Genomic DNA, 13,814 nt, shown 5'->3' on the forward strand with positions numbered 1-13,814 from the left:
TTCCCAAATGGGTCTGTTAAAAACCATTTTTGTTCTGGTGGGTCACAGAGACTGAGAGAGCAGAAACAACCAGCTGAGAGCAAAAACAACTAAAGAAAAGCAATTTCAGGGGAAAGCATAGGGGGGATTATCTCCCTTCTTGTGGCCACCCACCCTGTGCCATAAATCTCCCAACTTTTGTAAGAATTTGGCACAATTTAGGTGGGGGTCATATTGCATTGGATCTACTTTCAGCCTGCCAAGTTTTCCTTTCCCTATCCCTCAGTAAGAAACATAATAGTCACATTTGGGGAAATGAAAATCTAAATGACATCAAAAGAAGGGCTCTTATATTATAAGAGTAAGCCTCACTGAGAGTAACCTGAGAGTAAGCCTAACTGAATAGAGTGGGAGTTTCTTCTGAGTAAACAAGAATAGGAGTACGTTGAGCCCAGGGGTGTTGGGGGTGTTGAGCCCAGCCTCTCTCCTGAGGATCAAGGAGGGGGAAGGCATGAGTTGCAGGCGCCTCAGCCGTCAGTGGGCATGGACGATCCAGCTGTTGAGTCTAGCCCAGACCTTGAGGAAGAGAGCGAGCTAGCCGCCCCGCCAGTTCCCACTGATGGCCCTGCCCTTCAATGGGACAGCACTCAGCCATCAAGCACCCCCACGGAGCCGTTAGGGGAGGATTCCGAAAGAGCAGTAACTCCTCCTGTGCCAAGCAGTATCCCAGAGGCGCCTGACGCTTCCCGCCCTCTGCTTCCCCGCCTGCAGATAAGGACCCTGTTCTGTCAGATGAGCCCGTGGAGACCCGCCCCCCCTTCACCGTGCTCATGACGTAGGGAGAAGCGGACAGGGCAGAGGGTGTGTGTGCGAAGGAGTGAGAGGTTACGCTCCAAGACCTCTCCTATTTAAGACTGCCGCGCTGTCAACTTTGAGTCAACTTTCATTACATGTTGCAGAGCATGTCTAGAGGGTAGTTAGGGACTTGCAGTGAGTTCGCATAGGGTCTTTTCTATGAGGTGCTCAGCCTTTGATGTATCCATTACGTTAATAAAGCAAGAGTTCCTTGCACCCTCGTCTCCGGCTTGTGATTCCCGCTCTGAATTGGACAGAGTATGATGTAAAGCGTCTCACTAAATTTGTATACCTTTTATACCTCCCTTGTTTTTATACAAGTTGTAGAACTGCTTTCTCCATCAGCATATGGTCTTAGACCTTGTGAGCAAAGCTTTGTTTTGTTTTTTGTTTTACCACAATGGAGCTCCCTGACACTATGCAGTCAAGAGTATATTTAGTTTCCTCCAAAAATGGAAGCGAAAAGGAATTCATCTGTCGCTATCAGTGACATCCAGCCTAGTCCCTTTAAATATCATGGTCTGTCACTGCCAAGAGCAATATTTACTTGTCAAAGCCTCAACATCTGGCAGATTTGGAGGTGCCCAACAAATCAAAGTAGCCAATAACAGTTTTTGACATATGATACATTATCCCAAGTAGGGGCTATATTGAAACATCAAGTGTCCAAATATACTTTCGAGAGTGAAATGCAATTTATTCATGTAGCGATACATTCTTTATTTTTAAATGTTTGAAAAAATATTTGTAGGTGTCTATTACTCAAGCTTGCTGCTCCATTTTCTTAATTTGATAAACATTTTGACAACTAAACAGAATGATAAACTCAAACTCAAAATAGCTCAAAAGTTGTAAATACCATTTCCCACATTTTGGTTACCAAGTATGCTGAATAAATTAAATAAATTCTGCTTTTATGCAGAAAAAAATTAAGCAGAGAGAATATAAATCCTTTATTTAGAACTGATCAGATGTATCAGCTATTGCTAGTCGGGCGGTATATAAATTTAATAAATAAATAAATAAATAAATAAAATCAGTTTGGTTATGTGTAGTTTTCGTCAAACAACCCTGGTGAAATCTGAATTTGGTTCCAATTGTTCCAGCCATATGCTCTTAGGTATCACCTGAGCATACCGTGTGTCTCGTTGGTGGTGTCGTTTAAGAAGGGCACGTTACTTCTAATGAAGTTACAGTTGCAGAGGTGCTACTACTTAATTGCTTTGTGCAAGATGTATGCTAAATCTACAACTGTTTCTGGTGCCAACTTTGCTTTTCTTCAGAGAAGTTGCACTCCCCACTTCAGCTGGCATTCCAGCCTAAAAGGCAGACATGTTTTTTAGTGGCAGTTAATTCTGTGTTTCAGAACAAGGGAGGAGGATTATTTTGTCTGGTCCCCAGATTTATGTCAACAGACTTAATTGACATATTCTGGACTAGTATGCCAAGTGTACCATAATTGTCTTTTGGATTTTGTGTTTCTCTTGGGGGGGGGTTGTACAGTTCTTGTTCCAAAAATGTGTATTTTAGGATAACATACATTTAGAAATGCATATAGTGGGATAAATTCCATTTTTGAATATGTGTGGTAAAACGTGTGGTGTGGTACCATGTGTAGTAAAACATGTATATATGTATTTTACTCCACATTAAATATGGGGTTGCATACAAATGTTTAAAAGAAATTAATAAATTGTAAAATGATGCAGTAATGGGACAGAACGGACTTGTGAATAAACACATGCGAAACTGACACTGACCAGAAATGTACTGATCTCTCCATCGCTAGTCAGGACTCCCATTTGATTTCCTAGATTTGTTTCAGCTTCAATAAATGTAAACAATGTCAGTGTATTATCTTGGATCGCTTAAGCTCCTCCCTTCATTTTGCTGGGAAACTTTCAACACTAAGCATGCTCTGAGCATGACTGTCTCAAGAACTTTCCTGAATCTGGAAGTCATTATTTCAGTCTTAAACATTCTGTTCCCATTCTGTTCCAGGGATGTGCGCTGGAACAAGGGGACAATCCTGAAAGCCTCTGTTGATTACATTAGGAGGATGCAGAAAGACTTACAGAGGTCACGAGATCTTGAGAATCATTCTCGGCGCCTGGAAATGGCCAACAAGCAGCTCTGGCTCCGCATACAGGTGAATTCCCATCTTTTTGCACTGTTATGCTCTTGTAGCAACTGCCTTCCTGTTACCCATTCATTGAAGATACACTAGATTCCACCCATCACTTTCCTCATCTCCCTCTGTTTGGTAGCCCTGTCCCATAATCTCATGCTCAAGGAAAATATGAAAGAGGTCCACAACCTTGGCTGCAAAGCAGATTTTTTTTGTGGTCGTCACCCATCTGTTTCCTCTATCAGTAATGGCCTTCAGCTTAACTTTCCAAAGTTCATGTCATGTGCTCATCTGGTTCACTATTGTTTTCTACTCACACATGTCTCTCTATGTGTTCCTGTGAGGGCTCAAGAAACAGAAACATCCCAGATCACCTGTCAATTTTTGAAAAGACAAGCTTTGAGCTTTGATCTATATAAAATATCCAGAAGAGTAGTAAGGGCTCAACGTGAGATAGCTGGATAGTAGAAGACATCAAAGGAGGGTATTGTCCAGGAAACGTCTTTAAAACTAGTTTTAGCTTACATTAAGTTCTTAACAAGATCGGAGCTTAAGGTGAAGTACTGTCTTGATTTTATTGCCATTTCTTTGCCACCACTTGGCTTCATTGAGCCATCAGAGTGGCTTACAACCTATCAAACATATAACAAGGATAAAACCCATAACTGAAAACAAGTAATATCAGCACAACAACCAACAGTTAGTGTAGCTGAAAACAGCCTAAAACCAACATTAACTTAATCTCAGGTTTCAGTAGCTGATGGTTCAATAAAAATTAAGCCATGATCTGACATGCCTGTAGGAAACATACTGAAGTTCGCTTAAAGGGAAAATGAAGTTGGCCTGAGGATTACTAAGAAGGGGAGAGTTCAATATTGCAGGTGCCACCATTGTCCCAAGTGGCCTAGCTTCAGAAGGTCTCAAAGTCAAGGCCTCATCAGCTGACCTTAGTGCATGGAGAGGCTTATATGGGAGGAGATCTCCTGAAGGTCTCCTGGGTTCAGGCTGTTTAGCACTTTAAAGATTAACACTATGACTCTGGATTATAGTATTAAACAAATTGGGAGTCAGTGCAGTTCTTCTAGCACATGTGTAATATACAGGCACTGGCTCAAACTTGCCAACACATGAACTAATTCTGAACTAATTAAAGTTTCCCAACTGGCCCCAAAGCCAGATGCATTTTGCATCTGCTATAGTAGTTCATCCTAAAGGGTTTCAAGCATGTAGCACAGAGGTTGGGTGATGTTGCTTGATGCATGATTGTTTGTCCGTAGCGAGCTAGACTTGGTGGAGTAGATGAGACTACACTGCTCACGTGCCTCCTGCTTTTTGTGTAAGAACTACTTTCTTTGTGTGCCTTGTCCTAAAGGAGCTGGAGATGCAGGCTCGAGTCCATGGGCTACCAACCGCTTCACCTTCTGGCATGAACATAGCTGAATTAGCTCAGCAGGTTGTGAAACAAGAAGCCTCTGGAGAGAATGCCACAACAGAGATCCAGCAGCAGCCACAACTCCATCCTGAACAGGAGACTCAGCACCAGCCTCATTTTGCCCCTCCGCCGTCCCCTTACCATCAGCTGGACTTTACTCACAGCCTGAGCTTTGATGACAACTCTAGAGGCTTCCATGACCCTCTGGACCCCAGCCAAAATGTCTCTTTCCCTTCCTTGTCCAAGAAGGAACTGGACTTGATGCTAATGGAGGATACCATGCTGCCAGTGGCATCTGACCCCTTGTTCTCTGCTGTGTCCCCGGAAGCTTCAAAGGCTAGCAGTCGCAGAAGCAGCTTCAGCATGGAGGACACAGATATGCTGTGATTAGAAGCTTCTATGGGACAAAAGACTCTGAGTCAAATATTGTTTGTGAAGATTCGTCCCTCTGCCTTGAGTAGACTTACTCAAAGGGCATATGAGACTAAACAGAAATGTGTCCTGAACAGATTGTTTGTGTGTGCTGGTGGGGTTGGAGATCTTCGGCACAAGGCTCACCCCAGTTCTTGGAATGTTAATCCCCAAGTTTCTCTTCTGCCCTGATTTGCCAAAAAAACCCAAGCAGCCTTGCCTCATCTGCCATGACCACAGGATAATCAGGGTCTGGTTGCGACTCCTTCATGGCCTGCAGGTGTATCTCAGGAACCCTGTGCCTTCATGCCACGTGTCCAGCAAAGCCACTTTCAGCATTTTTGCAACAATGTATTTTTGGAGTTGATGGCTGGTTGTTTGAAAAGCAGCTTTAACCAAGGCTTGGCACTAATCTGTTTTTTTCTCACAGACTAGCGCATCCTTTAAGTCTCACTGTGTTCCTCCTCACCTTCCTCTTTAAATGCCGCCTTGTGAGAAATTATTCTTTCCGAAAGGTGGGATTTAAGTTTGATAAATAAAGCTCCTGTTGCTAGGCTGATGGGAGTAATGGCCTGCTCCCATATTGGGACTCCTTTCCTTACACAGGGCAGGGATATCCAGTACACTCTGCAGGAGTGCTTAGCAGTGTGGCATGATGGGTGGTGATTTTGCATTGGTCTTTTGGAGAGATGGAAGGGTAGCGTGATAGGTCTTGCAGAGCTTTTGCTAAAGTTAGAAGCCCTAGTGGGAAATGGCAGCCTTAATTAACTCTTTGAGATTAGATGTCAATGCAGACCGTAGTAGGAGACATCCAAAGCTCCATTTTTGGCTTGTGCTCCTCCTCCATTTTTTCTTAATCTGTCTGGCTGTCATCCTAGACAGCTATATGTGCCTAATGGGGGGTATGTGCCCACCTGGAGGCATGTCAAAAGTTTTTTTTTACTGCCACCATTCACCTCGTAGAATAGGTAAACTGCCTTTCCATTTAAATCCATGACTGGCTGCAGTGAAAAAGGGGAAAAAAGGACGCTTGCAGAATATCTCCAGCTGCATGTTTGCTTCTGTGCCACCCATGTGTATGGCAGTTCAGGACTAAGGTCCTGAACTGCCATACACATGGGTAGCACAGAGGTTTCCATATAAAGTACTGAGGACGTACCTCATCAGTGTAGCTTGGAACAGCAGAATCTTTGCTACAAATGAAAACATACAAATTCAGTCCTGTCCCCAAGCCCTCCTTGTTGCTGAAAGGAGATCCAGGAATCCTCCTTTGCACCCATTTATTCAAACTTCTTCAGTTATACTAGTGCAAACTCTAGTGTGGTTCTAAGGGCAGCATCCTACATAACTTGTTTTAAACAGATTTTAATATTGTATTTTTAAATTGCTGTAGCCTGCCCTAGGACCTTATGATGAAAGGCAGGTAAGAAATCAAATTGATAATACTTAACATACGTACGTACATACATATATGGCAAATGTCTGTATTTTGGAATGTATGTGATGCTCTCCCACGCTACATGTGCAAATGTTTGTGTTGCTATTTCCAGTAACAGTTACAAAGTAACACACCATGAAAAGCAGCTACTTTTCTGTGCTTAGCATAAATTCATGGTTTGCACATTGACTTGTATTTGTCTTGGGGATCACCAAGCATACTTCACTCCTTTCCCCAAGCATTTCCTATCCTGGACATTCTTTTATACAATCCAAAAAGTTGGGGAGATACTGCAGCAGAGATCCTCCCTTTTTTCCTTTTGCCAAACCAATGTTTGAATTAGAAATTTTATCAATTCTGAAAGTGTGCACTTTGGTTTACTTCACAACTTTGCTTGAGTGTTTTGACAACTGCTATCTCATAGTACTGAAAAGATTACTAGCTGTTTCTTTTTGCAGCCGAAACTCCCTGCATTTCTCTTTACCATATAGTCTGAGATTTTATGCCTACCACCAGTCCTTCATGTCTCAGGGCATTCTGATCAGGGCTCAAGAATTCTTCAAGTCATTTAGAAATTGTGCACTTTACAATTCCAGCCCCTTAGAGTCTGGCATTATCTATCCTTGACCAGCCCTGGAAGCTGTGGCTGAATTGTTTTCTATACAATTTGGTAGCTCAGGAAATTCAAAAGACACCAGGACCTCCTTCCTACCAGACTTGCACCTTGTATGTTGCATCAGCTTGCAATCAGATGAAAATCCTCTATTGTACTATGAGTTGCTTCACGTGTACATTGCACAGATACTTGGTCTGATGATTTTGACAAGAGCAAGATACTTGGTGCCTTAATGTAATTAATCAAGGGATAGCTCATAAAGGGGATAGGTCCATGTTCAGTTATCTTAGGGTAGATTATGGGCCCTTTAGGACACTTAGTGTCATCGAGCCTGTGAAATGTTCGAGACCTTGGTTCCTTCTAAGGAGTCCTCATGACCATCTGAATCTCAGTTTTATAGTTAAATTGTTCTGTGTTAAGATATTTTTGCATTTTGGAGAAACAAGTGGAGATAGATACCTAGTCAGATGTGGAGAAGGTCATGTCGTATTTATGTATCTGGGGAGATGTTTGGATTATTATATTAAGCTTGTTAGCCTATTCTCGTCTTTTTGGACTTGGAACATGTATGCTGTAATGGAATTTCTCATTTTGGATCTGTGGAGGAAGGAATAGGATAGGAATTTATCATTTTGCTTATGATCCGAATTCTTCTCAAAAAGTTTGTTGAAGGAGTTGCAGAGATTGCCCACAGCTCAGTGGAAGAGCACATACTTTGTATGCAGAAGATCCCAGGTTAGATCCCCAGCATACCCAGTGAAAAAGAGAAAGCAGCAGATGATGTAAGAATCTGCTTGAGAGCCTGGAGAGCTACTGCCAGTCAGGGCAGGCAAAGCTGGGTAGCTTCCTATATTAAACAGCTGAAGAAAACCCTGAAGGAGAGGGATCAGTCTGTTAACATTTCAGATGAGAGCTGCTTCTTTCCTGAAACAAATCTTTTTTCCCTCCTAGAGATTTCATTTCCAAAACCAAGAGCCATCTGCCAAAGAGCTATCAGATAGCATATTCCTTTCAGACAAAACAGTGCCTTCAGTTTGCTTGGGTTCTATATATGTAGCTTTTTAGAACCTTTCTGCATAGTTGGTCTAATAAAGTCCTAGCTGCTATTATATGCTACTCGTGTAAGTCCTCTCCCCACCCTGGCCATTACAATGACATGATATTCCATCTACATATAATAGAAACTAGGGAAGTAGAGGTATGCAGGAGAGGGGAAGGACACAGCATCCAAATCTACCTTTTTTAAAAAAAAATCTGCTAAAAAATGTTCACAATATGGTGGAGTGTAGCCTTTCTGGATTTGCTTATTTTTTTTTAAAAAAATGGCTAGATGACTAATCATGTGCTAGAGCTGTGCAGCAAGGGATTGTACAAGCTTTCAAAGAGTGAAAATAACAATAAACATCCTGAAAATTCACAAAATGGTGTCTGCCTGAAAGGAGGGAGCCATCACTAATCAGTCGTCATTAATGGCATTATAAACAAAATCCAGTAGAAGCCTGTGACATGTTTGCAACCGTATTCCATGCAGCAGTCACAAAAGCAGCAGATGCACTTTTGAGCAAAGGTGATACTTCTTTCTCTGGGGCAGCTGCTGAGCTTCATCAAAAGCAGAATTCAGGTGGGAGTATGTGACTCTGCCTCCAGCAGATTGGAATATTTCAAAATCGAGGATTTTGATAGAGCCACATATAAAGCTTTGGACAACTCTGCTGCAAGTTCATTCAGGGCTTGTTTTAGTGTTTTCAGTGCCACTGAGCATTTTATATAATTGAGATCACTATATTCTGTAAAACATTTTAATCCTTTTGTGGCAAAGCACCTTTTGTAAAGTCACACAGTGTCATAAATTTGTGCCAAAGTGCCCCATTTAAAAATTTGACCTGTTTATTTTCCAATTAACTTCTATTTCATTCTGAGTCAGAACAGAAGATTTAAGACTATGAAACCGATGATGCTTGAGTGTAATACACATGCATGTGAACTTGAATAAGTGAGAAAGCAGTGAATGACAGAGGTGCACCTAGAATTGTTTGTTTGTTTATGTTTATGTTTAATTAAATTTTTATACCGCCCCATAGCCAAAGCTCTCTGAGCGGTTTACAACATAAAAATCAATATACAATAAACAGCTCATATTTGGTACAATTAAAAGGAAAAACAATACATCATATTTTAAATAAACATAACTAAACAATAAATCTCAACAATGTACATAACATAATAACAGAATAAGCAAAGCAAACCGAATATAACAGTTATAAAAATGTCTAAAAATATTCTCCAATGTCCCATTGTGCTTCTCTGGGCAGATTTTCATCAACAGATCACACAGGAGATGCACTGTCCCCTGCCCACAGCTACTGCAGTAATGTATGGGACATGGGTGCACTAGTATCATGGGGCAAGTCTTGCATGGTGTTTGTGACATAATTGCAGCCAACACAAATCTGTTTTCTTCATGTCTGTGGCATTTTGAGAAGTTTAAATGTGTTGCTATTTTATTTTCCTCCTTTTAAATATATTGTCCTTCAGAGTCTCTAGCAGTGGAACACACATCTACCACCATAAATAATATTTATTTATTTATTAAAAAAAGGAAAAAAATCCATTCCCCACAGTAAGGCAACTTTTGCTTCTATCTCTATAAGTGGGAATATGGATTTTAGTACTAGTGGTGCTGGATTAGGTCTTGTGTTACTTTGGCAATTACAATAACCAGTACAGCTTCAGTCACCTGGAAAGGCATGTGTAGGCATGCAGCCATGTGAGACTAAAACCAGTCTGACGTGGATTTTCATTTTGCACCTTAGTGCTTTTGCAAAGTTGGAATATCATTATAATGAAATATATAACCTGCAGATTTACTAAGGAGAAGTTTGGTAGAACCATTGAAAGTACCAACTAGATGACAACATAAGCTATCCTTCCTTAACCTGAAACCTCCAGATGTTTTACACTACAACTCCCAGCCAGCATGGCTGTGCTGGTTGGGGCTGCTGGGAGTTTATTTATTTATTTATTTATTTATTTATTGCACTTGTATACCGCCCCATAGCCGAAGCTCTCTGGGCGGTTTACAGCAATCAAAAACATTAAAACAAATATACAATTTAAAACACATATTTTAAAAACAATTTAAAACACAATTTTAAAATTTAAAACAATATAAAAACAATTTAAAACACTAGCTAAAATGCCTGGGTGAAGAGAAAAGTCTTGACCTGGCACCGAAAAGATAACAGTGTTGGCGCCAGGTGCACCTCATCAGGGAGATCATCCCATAATTTGGGGGCCACCACTGAGAAGGCCCTCTCCCTTGTTGCCACCCTCCGAGCTTCCCTTGGAGTAGGCACCCGGAGGAGGGCCTTTGATCTTGAATGTAGTGTACAGGTGGGTTCGTATCGGGAGAGGTGTTCGATCAGGTATTGTGGTCCCAAGCCGTGTAAGGCTTTATAGGTCAAAACCAGCACCTTGAATTGAGCTCGGAAACTTACAGGCAGCCAATGCAAGTGGGCCAGAATCGGTTTTATATGTTCAGACCGTCTGGTCCCTGTTACCAATCCGGCTGCTGCATTTTGCACAAGCTGCAGTTTCCGAACTGTCTTCAAAGGCAGCCCCAGGTTGAGTGCGTTGCAGTAATCTATGCCCTCCCTATACAGCAGAAAACATGAAAACAGTCGAGCCAAGGTTTTTATCTTGCCTGACTGACTTTGGGGAAAAAAAAAACACCCTTAATTACTGATTGCAACAGCAAAAATAAGAGCTAAACCTAAAAGAAGAGGCTGCTAGTACAAAACACTAGCAAAGGATCTCTCAAAACAGGATTCGTGATTTCCAGAACCTTGAATTAGTGTCAACTCATTTTGTCTGATAGACCAGCATAAGGCTATGCTTTGAGTGTTCCACAATGCCTTACATGGAGATGACACATCCAACTTTTTTCTCCTCCAAATACATCAGCTAGCAGCTGCTCATTTGGTGTACTCATGGAATATCACACACTTGCTCCATGCTTCACATGGAGTTGTAGTCCAAAACCTCTGGAGGGCATCAGGTTAGGGAAGGTTGGCCTAGACTTTCATGGCCTGAACCTCCATGTTCCATTGTTCTTTGCTAACATATTTTGTTCCATAGCTATTGGTTTATATGAAGTACCTATGGAAGGATAGCGGGCATTAAAATGCAGCCTCTTTGAGACACTGTGTTTGTTGGACTAGAAAGTACTGTGAACTTCTGCCAAATGCCAGTGAGTGCACAAGTTATGTTCTCTGAAGTAAAATATATAGCAACTTAAATGCAAATGTTTTGTGCATGTTGCAGGTGGTATAAGAAACCCTGTTTTGGAGAGAAAGAGGCATAAAGTTGGGTTGGTGCTTTGCAATCATCTAATGAAATAAGCAATTAAGCATGTAAAATGTATTAAGAAAAACCTTCTGTTGATGCAAGGAATACACTGGAAGAAGCATCTCTTGCACTTGTAGCTTAGATATCTGAAAAAGGCTTTGAGTGGGGGAAGAACAGGAGGGATGACTTACTGGAAGGTTCTTTCCCAATTCACTGCAAGTATTACATGTTAGAACTTTATGTTCATGAAGTGCTTCTGCAGATACAGAATGTGGTTATTACATGCATTATGCAGTGTGCTGACTGATTTGCAAGATATGGTATACGTATAGGATGTGACTGTAATATTTGTTCAAGAAGCCTGTGGCTTTCAGCCTCTTTTCTTCTCAGGATTTAAAACTGTGGCACATTTTGTATTTCCTCCTTATATGGAACAGAAAAAATGATGTTATCTACAAAACTATAGCTTTTTTTTTAACACCCTGGGCCATTGGGTCTAACAGCACAATCATATGCCTCTTTACTCAGATGCGAGTCCCCTTAAATCCAGTGGGACTTCCAAGTAAGTATGCACAATAACAGTGCAAACCTATGCATGCTTATTGATAAATCCTACTGTGCTCACTGAGGTTTATATCTATGCAAGTATGCACTGGATTGTAGCTTTAATGTCTGATCTGCTTGTCATCTTTAACCCAACATGATCCAGCAGGCTTTGAAAAGCATGTGAATTTGGAGAGAGATAAAAGCCAAAATGTTTCCCCCCCCCCCTCTCTCTATATATATATTGCCTTGGCTTCTAGATAAGATCAGACTCAACTGAAAGGGGCCTGATTTTCAGAAAGTACTGTGCTCATGAGTTCCTTTCTGCTGAATATTACTCTGTTCAGATGTCTCATGCTAGGTACTTGAAATCAGTGGTCACATTTCTTGAAACTTTGGGGACAAAGATTTTTATATGTTATCTTTACCCTCCTTTCTCCATGCTACTATACCCCATAGCACACAGCATGCTTTGTTTACTATATGGTGAAGTTGTGTGTATTGTATGCACAACCAGGATTAAGTGCTAACTGATGAAGTATATATTATATATGGATCCTCACTGGAACAGACAAAAGGTACCACTTTACAAAAATCTTTTCTAGTGCAAGAAGCGAGGAGCTGATTTTTTTTGAGAACTAGTCACACATTTTTTAAAATAATGTTGTTTTTAATAAAACAAAGAAAAAGAAAAATGCACCACACTCAGATTCTGAAATGTTACTACTGTTTTATAAAAAAATGTATAAAATAATGGACTGGAACAGAGGAAAAAATCATTAAAATTTATTTATTTACAATTGATTCAGACATCTGCTTGTTTTGGGATGGAGGGAGCACACTAATGCATTTCAATAGCAACTACCATACTGTAGTGATTTTACCATTTCCCAACATTTTAAACAGTGGGAAGTGACACCCAGTGTAGCTTGGGGAAAGTGATACCTTTTAAAAAAGAATAAATTCAATATGGTGTTGAAGAAAATGATTGGTATTACAAACTAATTATGAAAACTGAAAACATGGATAAAACTTTTCCAACTACTTCACCAGATGTAGCATTCAAGGAGGAAAATTGCAAACCTTTTTAGGGCAGGGTGGGCAAAATTGCAAAATATAGCAATCTGGAATGTGTTGTTATCTTTGACACTACAAGTAAATGTTTTTCCTTGCAAATCATGACACTAATGTGAATTTATGCACTTTAAACAAATTGTGCTTGAGGATTAAGAGCACAAGGTGGTGCTGTTGTCATAGCTGTCCAAGTGTTTTATAGCTCCTATGGCATATAGAGCTGTGGCTTACCTTTCATCCACAAATGAACATAACTTTCCTGTGTCATACTTTATTTATGGCATGTGAAACTGACATCTTATCACTAGCTATCCTATGGATTTGCAAAACAGCAAGCAGTGTGGAAACAGGTATGTAAAATGCCTTACTTTTTTGTGTACAGTTATTCAATCTGGTTATGTGTTACAAGATTCCCTATCCACCCACCCACCTCATTCATTTATTTCTAATAGATGAGCCCAAATCCCATTGAATAGGTATACTTTTAAGAGTCAGAAGGGGGAAGAACCAGACAACATTGTCAATTATTTTATTGTTTGAGGATATGGCAATGCTAATTGGCTAGCTGAGTCTTTCTAAAAATTATTATCATTAATGTGGCACTTACGTTTTGTAGACTCTAAACCTGCAGGCAGTGGGTTTTAATTTTTATACAATCTAAAAGATTTGTGGGTGGGTGGAATCTGTGGAAACATAAAACTAGTGTAGTGTAGTGTAGTAAAGACAATGAGCTATGAATCAGAAAGTTCCCCGTTTGCCTCTGCTATGAACTCAATGGGTTTATCCATATATGGATCAATAAAATGGGACTTGGCAATGCCCCATAGGCTTTCCTCCATATCTTTGAATGGGTAGGTACTTATTCAGGATGTCCTAAAACCCAATTGGCCATATTCTTTACACTACATCTGACCGGACCTGTAAAGGAAGAAGTGGATACATTTGTCATGTGGTATAGTGGTTAAGGTGTTGGACTATGACCTGGGAGACC

General features: G+C 40.6%; 1 protein-coding gene across 8 annotated transcripts in view; it reads left to right on the plus strand.

Annotated features, from left to right (window-relative positions):
- Nucleotides 1-6,606, plus strand: part of TFEB (transcription factor EB) — a 101,404-nt gene extending 94,798 nt beyond the window's left edge. For all 8 annotated transcript variants that reach the window (XM_061632285.1, XM_061632290.1, XM_061632291.1 and 5 more), the window contains 2 exons: nt 2,836-2,983; nt 4,335-6,606. In XM_061632285.1, the coding sequence (XP_061488269.1) occupies nt 2,836-2,983; nt 4,335-4,781 (595 nt within the window). In that variant the 3' untranslated portion in view covers nt 4,782-6,606. The remainder of the gene's footprint in view (nt 1-2,835; nt 2,984-4,334) is intronic.
- The last annotated feature ends 7,208 nt before the right edge of the window (nt 6,607-13,814 follow it).

The sequence above is a fragment of the Rhineura floridana genome, chromosome 6 (assembly GCF_030035675.1).
Source record: "Rhineura floridana isolate rRhiFlo1 chromosome 6, rRhiFlo1.hap2, whole genome shotgun sequence".
NCBI classification, from domain to species: domain Eukaryota; kingdom Metazoa; phylum Chordata; class Lepidosauria; order Squamata; family Rhineuridae; genus Rhineura; species Rhineura floridana.